Source organism: Spinacia oleracea, chromosome 6 (assembly GCF_020520425.1).
Source record: "Spinacia oleracea cultivar Varoflay chromosome 6, BTI_SOV_V1, whole genome shotgun sequence".
NCBI classification, from domain to species: Eukaryota; Viridiplantae; Streptophyta; class Magnoliopsida; order Caryophyllales; family Amaranthaceae; genus Spinacia; species Spinacia oleracea.
In genome coordinates, this window is record NC_079492.1 from 148742416 (window position 1) to 148751462 (window position 9047).

Below are 9047 nucleotides of genomic sequence, written 5' to 3' on the forward strand. Positions count from 1 at the left end.
TTGCTAGATGTAAACATGGAGAGGTGGAAGTGTAGGACAAACAAGGTTTCAAATAGCAGGACATATACTTTGTATTACAATTTCATGTCTTTTCTCACATAAATATTCGTTAATGGTTATATCAAAAGATGTTTTACAATTTAAACTTATTACGGTCAGAAACTCGGAAATTAGTAGGCTGTGATTTGATCCATAAGCCAACTAAGATGAAACCAAAGGAGGGTACCATATTCTTAGGGCATGTATCCTCCATGACCACCGGCTTCACCACCAACAGCTCCATAGCCACCAGCATGGGCGCCACCACCGGCATAACCACCTCCAGTACCAGATCCACCACCTCCACCACCTCCATATTGTCCTCCTTCACCGCTAGCGCCTTCTCCAAATCCACCACCGGCTCCAGTGCCTTTTCCATATCCACCACCTCCGCCACCAACATAAGTCCCACCACCACCACCTCCACGTCCTGCACCACCGCCACTAGCATGTCCCCCGACCCCACCAGCAGCAAACCCACCTCCTTGGCCCCCGCCTTCACCGCCCCCATAACCTCCGGCATGTCCCCCTACTCCGGAAGAACCACCACCTCCACCACCGACACCACTACCACCTCCACCACTATACGCTCCTTCACCACTAGATGCAGCACCACCATGGCCTCCACCCTCACTGCCACCATAACCCCCACCGTGCACACCTCCATCCCCATATGCACCACCACCTCCACCACTACCGGCACCCAGACCTCCACCATAGGAAGCATCACCTCCTGTCGCTCCATCTCCATGGCCTCCATATGCACCTCCACCACCACTACCACCACCAGCACCTCCACCATAGGCGACACCACCTCCTGTAGATCTATCTCCATGGCCCCCATATGCACCACCACTATCGGCACCAGCACCACCTCCACCACCTACAGCTCCATCTCCGTGACCCCCATATGCACCACCACCACCACTACCGGCACCAACACCACCTCCTACAGCTCCATCTCCGTGGCCTCCATATGCACCACCACCACCACTACCGGCACCAACACCACCTCCTACAGCTCCATCTCCGTGGCCTCCATATGCACCACCACCACCACTACCGGTGCCAGCACCTCCTCCATAGCTAACACCACCTCCTGTCGCTCCATCTCCATGGCCTCCATATGCACCTCCACCACCACTACCACCACCGGCACCTCCACCATAAGCTGCACCACCTCCTGCAGCTCCATCTCCATGGCCCCCATATGCACCACCACTACCGCCACCAGCACCAGCTCCACCTCCTACAGCTCCATCTCCGTGGCCCCCATATGCACCGCCACCACCACTACCTGTACCAGCACCTCCTCCATAGGCTGCACCACCTCCCGTCGCTCCATCTCCATGGCCCCCATATGCACCACCACCACCACCACCAGTACCAGCACCTCCTCCATAGGCTGCACCACCACCCGCAGCTCCACCTCCATGACCCCCGCCTTCACCGCCACCATGTGCACCGACATGTTCCCCTCCAGCTCCATATGCACCACCACCACCAGAGGCACCACCTCCTCCATGAACTCCACCTTCAACACCACCATAACCTCCGGCATGCTCCCCTCCTTCCCCATGTGCAACACCAGCACCACTACCACCTCCTCCTCCACCACCATAAGCTGATCCACCTCCTTCGCCAACACCACCTCCATATCCACCGGCATGTGAACCTCCTCCACCATGAATATCTCCACCACCCGCTCCACCTCCCCTACCACCACCACCGGCATATCCACCTGCTTCAGCACCACCACCAACATGTCCCCCAAGCTCATAATTGAGGAGTGCTCTAGTGGCAGAGCAAATGCCTATTCCTAACATCAAGATAAAGAAAACACAAGATATTTTATGAGAAGCCATTTTAGAATGTTTGTGATTGGTTTTTGGTAATGTTGAAGACGATGGTATTTATAGGCATGAAATTTGAATTAAAAATTGCGCGCTACTTCCACTGCAAGAACTCATCATCATCATAAGATCAGATTACTAGTAGTTTCACTAGTGTTCTCCGCTGCTGTCTCCCACATTTGGATTATACACTTTTCTTACACTTATATTAATTTTTCACTTGTAAAATATGAGAAGTATAACATTTTGTTAATGATTTTCGGTATTAAATTAACTAATTATATGAATTAGTTCTTTCCACATCACTTTCCAACCTGAATTTAGAAACCTAATCATGTTTACATTATTTGTTTCCTGTTTGTTAATTATTTTTTCTAGAGAAATATCTTGTTTCCACTTTTTATCCAGTTTATTAGTTTATTTATACAACAAAAAGCATAATATCAGGTTTTGCTTAAACATAAGATTATGTACTTTGCAGTTTGTTATTGCCAATTAATTTAGGCCACTAGTGATTTCTAAGTGAAAAGCAACTACAGGATTTAACACAGTATATCGATATTATATTGGTATAAGTTTTGCTTTCACTAAGAGCAACATGGTCGCGATCTACAGATATTATTAAGCGTGTTCTTCCTAATTATCGAATTATTCAACTTAAGTATAATTGAGCATAACATTTTACTTCGTCTAGAGAAAATCATTGTTTCGAATTATTTTGTATTGCTTATTTTGGGTAGATATCGTATGACTCCTTTATAAATGTATTAATTTTACTTAAAATAAATTCACAAATAGAAAAAAATATATTTTAGTCCAATTAAATCGGCTACTACGTCTATCGTGATAGTCTAAATCTGATGTTGTGTGATACGAGTATAAATGGAGAAACTGATCGAGATGCATGCAATAGTTTGAATAAATAAGAAACTTTTTTTTTTTATAAACAAATTAATTCATTGATAAAAAGTCATACGACAACTACATAAAGATTTAAATCTAACAAATACATAACAATCGAATCAAATAAAAACTTCATTTCACCATAGCTACGATCGTAGTATATCAAACATTCTGTATACCCTCTTTTATATCGCTGAGATTTACAGCCTTCATTGACGAGGGGGTCTATAGATCTGTTGTAGCCGTGACAAATATGATTTCCGTCTGATTCGTCTGATTGTAGTCGGAAGATTAACATCCTCTTCAATTCGATCCCGCATAAATCTTTACCAAAGAAACAACCTGAATTAAACTAAACACACAAAACTTAACTAGAAACAAACCCACCATAGGGGTACTTACTAAACTGAAACAAACAAACCCACCATAGGGGTACTTACTACACTGAAACTATGTAGTTTTATTGAGATCTAACGCAAAAACACAACAGAATTGAAAGAGAGAATGAGCGAAAATAACCAAATTTCCGAAGAAAATGAGATATTTCCGCCCTAAAAAACCCTAATTTTTATAAATCCTAAAAAGAGAGAAAAGAGGGAGAGAGGGGAAGTTATACGTAGTACTTTGGCAATAAATAAGAAACTAATAGTTACTCTTTCTCTACTTTTTAATTAGAAAGTCCTCTATTATGAATTAATGTCCAATTAATTCCTGAGATTGAAGGATATTGATTTTGGTGCTGTGATCAATAAATAAAAAACAATAAATACTAAAATAAAACGGCAACTTTTGTGTAAGACCGCCTTATCGGAAAGATCACTTTGGTTGCTTAACTAATTGGTTTAATTTCTTAACTAATTGGTTACATTGCTTAATTAATTGATTCAATTGCTTAACTAATTAATTCCTTTACTTAACTAATTGGTTTCTGTACTTAACTAATTAGTTCAAGTGCTTAACTAATTGGTTTCATTGCTTAACTTATATGATACCAAGGTGGTCTTTTGTATAAGACCGCCTTATAGAAAAGTTTGTAAACACCAAAATGTATAGTGACATACTCATCCAATATAAGCTACCTCCACTTTTAGGGAGGGGGGTCCATCTTGTATTAATCACTTCGATCTTTAAAAAAAAATTACAGTCTAACGTGTTTGTTTTTCATTGTATAGAATGGTTATCTTTTGGGTAGTTTCGAATAGGGGGGTTACTTCCCGGGTTAGAGGGATCAAGTTCTTATCTTTGTGGGTGGGTTTGTTAGAGTATTTCACGTATGTTTAACCTCTGGAAGAGGTGGCTGTTGTAACAATTCCATGATATTCTAGTAATATAATTTCGTCTGTTTGAGTAAAAAAAAAACCTATATCTTTTCTCTCACTAGAAATCTCACAAAAATCGAAAAAAAAATTGGGCTTATATAGTACTCCGTACAAAAGAATAAGCTAAGATATAGATTAGAACTAGTCTCAAGCCCGTGCGATGCACGAAACTTCCTGTTGTTTTATAGTTTGAATAACAAAAATTATTAAATTATACCTTTGAATTGCTAAAGATGATACTAAATTTATCACTAAAAGTTTGTGCATTTGACGGCGGGTGACGAAAATTAAAAAAATTAAACTCATAGATAGGGAGTGGTTTTTAAAAAAAAATTCATTTTATTGAATAATAATTTGTATAATTTACAGGAGTTTTTATTATGTCTAATAGTTACATGGAAACTAAATCCTTTGTATCATACATAAATAAGTTTTTGAATTACTTTTTTTTGAAATTATACCAAACCTATAGATAAAACTAAACAGATTAGTTACAATCTATAAAGTAATATGTCCAATGTGTTTACAACACTTAATATAAGAAACAAAAGCATTTTATCCTTGTGTTGTTGATGTCCTGCATTCCACACCCACGAGCCTTATTCTTTTCCTTTTAATCTGCAAAAAAGTGATATTAGTTTTCCATTTCATACATATATTATTTTTATTTTGTATTTTGTTATATATAGCTTACTTTTCTTGTTTGATCTTTTTAGGTCCTTGGCGTGCTGATATTAATGTAGTGGCTTCTAATTTTGTTGTGGTCACCAATAAGTTTAAAATAAAAACCCAAGTTTTATACATCTTCAAAACCAAATATGTACTCAAACCTATTGCTTAAATCCAATGTACCACGCTTCTCATGTAGTTTCTCATGTATCCATGGGGTGGGTGTCCTTACTATTTGCATTTGCGGTGTCAAATTTACGGTTGTGAGAGTGTGAGAGTGTGAGAGTGTGAGAGAACTGTGTTTCCTTTTGTTTTCTTTTGTTTTCCTTTTGCCTCTGTGATCTGAGTTTAGTTTTTTATCAAACAGTTGTGGGTTGGGATCTCAGTTTTCAAATCAAGATTCTTACCTCATCAATTCCAACCATTGATTTTCTGAAAGTAATATTGTGTTCTACACATTTATCAGTTTTCTTAGAATCGTTGATTGATTGGACTTTTAGTTTGAGTTGGATTACTTTATTTTAAATTTTCTTAAAACAAATAGTAGACTGACCTTCTCGGATATGATAGGAAGGGGATGATAGTTACATGGTTTTTCAAACAATAGGAAATGTTTATCTTGTCGTTGCATGCCACTGCAAATTTGTATTTCCAGGTAAAAAGGGCTGTGATGTAGGAATTGGAAAATTACAAACTTATAAGTTATAAGCTACATACTTCGTATAATACTTTTTTAGCTCAAGGAGATCAGCCTATCCTCCCAAAAATATTGTCAGTTGTGCACAGGTTTTTTACTTCCAACCAAAAGACAGACATGGAGGAGGGGTAGGGGGGTTTGAATTGATGGTTGCTCTACTGTTAATTTTCATACTTTTCACTGGAATCAGATCTTTTACTTCCACCCAAAAGCCAGACATGGAGGAGGGGTGGGGGATACCCATGTAGAATAAAAAAAACGCAGATAATCCATCAAAAAAAATCAAAACATTACCTGAAAATGTTGCAACCCAGATCAATTGCAAGCTATATCAAATTCCCAGAACACCTGACAAAACACAGAATCACTTGTTTCAGGTCGCCACACCACTTACAGAAGATCAATAAAACATCGACAAAAACCTTAGAAGAATAATTCAGATTACACGCATTTGACGATTACTCAAGAACAACAAAACCCAATTGAGTACCACCATAATCATAAAGATCACAGAAGAAAGGCACAACAGCCTAAGTCAGGGATATAGGTGAGTACACATTGACATCTTGAGATGCAAATGAGCAGGGAAGCACAGTTTCTACTTATGGTAGTGTTTAGTTTTTTCGTTGCAAAATAAAATTGACGGGCATTCAGACACTACATTAGTGGTAGCCTATTATATTGTTTATAGGGACATGAGTTGATTAGTGTATGAATAGAAGATCCAGGAAGCAGATGATTAGTTCTTGTTCATGTTAATACTTTTAATCTATTAAAAAGCAAGGGAGTCAAGTTCTCAAAACTTATAATATCACAGTTTAAGTCTTTCTAATGACAACTTTAGAATAAGTAATTTGTAAGTATCAAAGGTTAAGTGTTTCTAAGTATTCACATCACGGAACCTGTAGGGATTTATAAACACAAAATTCAAAGCAATACCTAACATTTCTATATCAAATTTCTACATAAAATTGTTTTTAAAAAATCAATGAAAACAGTAAGACACTTACCAAATAAAAGGAAAATAATGACATACCGAAACCTTGTCATTATCCCAAACTCTTTAAAAAAAAAAAAACACTACCTCAATGTAGCCAACACAAATTCAACCCAGATTTAATATACCCTTTTGTAAGTTGTTCCACTGAATCAAAAAACCACCAACCTATTTTACAATTGTCAGTGTATTGAAAGTTAATTTACTTTGTATGTCGTACGTCTTCTACTGGATATTCTCATTTCTGGTAAACTGTTTGCCATTCAATTTGGACAGAGATAAATGCTGGCAAATGGAGACTAAATAGTTACACGCATTACATGTTAGAATGACTGTATTTTTGTTGTTCATTCCATCATGAAAAACATATCTGGTACAGAAATTGAAATTTTAAGTTTCCTGGATAGTGATGTCTGTGACTCTAGACGGGCAGGGATGTTTTCATTAATTCTTCAATTCTTAGGATATATCAAAATCAAACGTACTGAACTTGCTTTACGGACAAATTATTGAACTTATTTAATAATAAACTTTAAAATAACCAATTATGATTAACATGCTTACCGAAATAGAATAACAAATGGTAGAAAGTACGGATAAGCGGTTACCAATTGAATCGCCACCTTCAGTGTAAATTTGATTTATTTATTTATTTTCATGACATAAAATAGAAGAAATAAAAAAAAAAACCAATCTTACCCAATCAACTTCCTTTTTAAAAATATAAAAAACAAATCAGTATGAGAGAGAATTTACCTGGTAATCTACCATTGCGATTAAACAGAGTTGCCTTTACCATTGCGACAAAATAGAGCTACCATTGCGGTAAGCAAGTCTCCATGAAAAATAAATTCTAACTTTGATGATCGATTTTCCACTCCTCATTGATCCTTACAGTGCCCAATTCCCCTCTCAGATAAGTAACGTTATCACAATAACCCTACCAGAATTGAGTAAAATGGATTTCTCCTTCGCCGGATAATTTTTCCAATAATCCAAACGACAATTTTTAGAAGAAAACAGATTGTTGGAATGAATTCGTGAAGCTCTTGAAGCTGAATTGGAATGGATTTGTTCACCATTCTGAACCTTGAACCTAGAAACATAATTGGGGAAATCGAAACCCGAATTAACATCACCATAGAAATAGGAATCGAACAGCTATGGAGACGATTCCAACAGAACGCCATACTTGATAATGAGCAGCGGTGTCAGAGGAGAGAGTATGACGGAGATGAATCGAAGCGATGAAATCGAAGCAGATCTTTTTTCTTTTTTGGAAATTATGGTCGTAATTTGATGGGTTTTATTGCAGATCATGATGCTTGAATGGATGTTTTAAGCTTGTAAATAATCGCTGCTTGAATTGATGAAAGATGCAAAGGTTGGAGAGAGAGTTGTAGAAGAAAGCAACGGTTGGTTTTTTGTTCGGTTTTCTTTCGCAAGCGTTTCCATTTAATTAAAAAAAAATGTAATAAAATATTGAAATTTCAGGAGGGGCCACGTGGCTCTCCAACCTCCTTGATATTAAATATTAGAATAGATAGGCCACGTAGCCCAAAACGAAAGAAGGCCTGTCAGGGCCGTAGGGGCGCACGAAGCCCATCCGGCGGTCGACCCGATGGGCCGAACATTTGGAGTCGAGTGCATTCGCAGCCCATTAGTCACGCGGGCACACCAACATAAAAGGCCTACTGCTTCTATTTTTACTGTTTCCTTGCAGCTTCTGGGCCTTGTAAATTTGGGCCCAAATCAAAGCTACTATAGTAGTATGTTTTCTCTTTAGCCCAACTTTTTTCCTTTTTTTCCCCTTCTTTCAACACTTAGAGCATGTTCGGTATGAATGGAGTGATAATATAATCCATTTCTTAAAAGTAACCATTACCACCCCCATTTATTACCTCTCCCAAGTCCCAACCCTATGGTAACAAAAAATTTACCCTCTTCTGTCCTCAATTTGTTATAAGTGATTCTTTTCTTAAATTAACCAAACAACTAATAATGGTAATACCTGACATTACCCTTATCCTTTCTTATTTATTTCTTTTCCATTTCCTTTCCTAAGCTAAGTTATACCAAAGGTCCATTTTCCTTAGACTTAAAGTTCCATTTTATTTCCTTTACACAATTAATAATAATCCAAACTATTAATCTATCATTAGATGATTTAATTCACCTTAATCACAAGGTTTGCAACCAGCCTTCTATAGGTTTACTCGATTTGTATTATCTCAACTAAGAATATATAATGACTTCTTGTATAGGTAATGAAAGTCTGGCCTTAACAGAAATTATAATCAGTTGTACACTTGTACATATTTAACAAAAGAAAGTAAGGGTGTTGAAATATGTTGAGAATAACGTAGCTATTATAGAGGATATGAGTATTGTATGCGGCAGAGTTATGTTGTATCTGAGCTATATGACTTAGAAAACCTAAAAAGTATATACTCTCTCCGTTTTTAAATATTGGTCACGTTTTGACTTTTCAACTCGTTTCAACTCAATATTTAAACGTAATTATCTCTAAATATGTAAGTTAAAAAAATATAAAAATTTGATATTATTAA

At 37.5% G+C, this 9047-nt stretch overlaps 1 protein-coding gene and 1 long non-coding RNA gene across 2 annotated transcripts; both read right to left on the reverse strand.

Annotated features, from left to right (window-relative positions):
* Positions 1-30: 30 nt before the first annotated feature.
* LOC110790660 (glycine-rich cell wall structural protein 1.8-like) lies at positions 31-1911 on the reverse strand. The gene has a single exon (XM_021995434.2). The coding sequence runs from the start codon at positions 1902-1904 to the stop codon at positions 234-236; it is 1671 nt and encodes a 556-aa protein (XP_021851126.2). The 5' UTR covers positions 1905-1911; the 3' UTR covers positions 31-233.
* Positions 1912-4354: 2443 nt separating this feature from the next.
* On the reverse strand, positions 4355-8527 carry LOC130463920 (uncharacterized). The gene is made up of 3 exons (XR_008924134.1): positions 7234-8527; positions 5775-5828; positions 4355-4732 (listed from the first exon to the last, which is right to left on the reverse strand). It is a non-coding gene; the product is annotated as an uncharacterized lncRNA (long non-coding RNA).
* Between the last annotated feature and the right edge of the window lie 520 nt (positions 8528-9047).

Coding starts and splice junctions, on each gene's coding strand:
- LOC110790660 (XM_021995434.2), bottom strand. CDS start 1,904: ATGGCTTCTCATAAAATATCTTGTGTTTTCTTTATCTTGATGTTAGGA.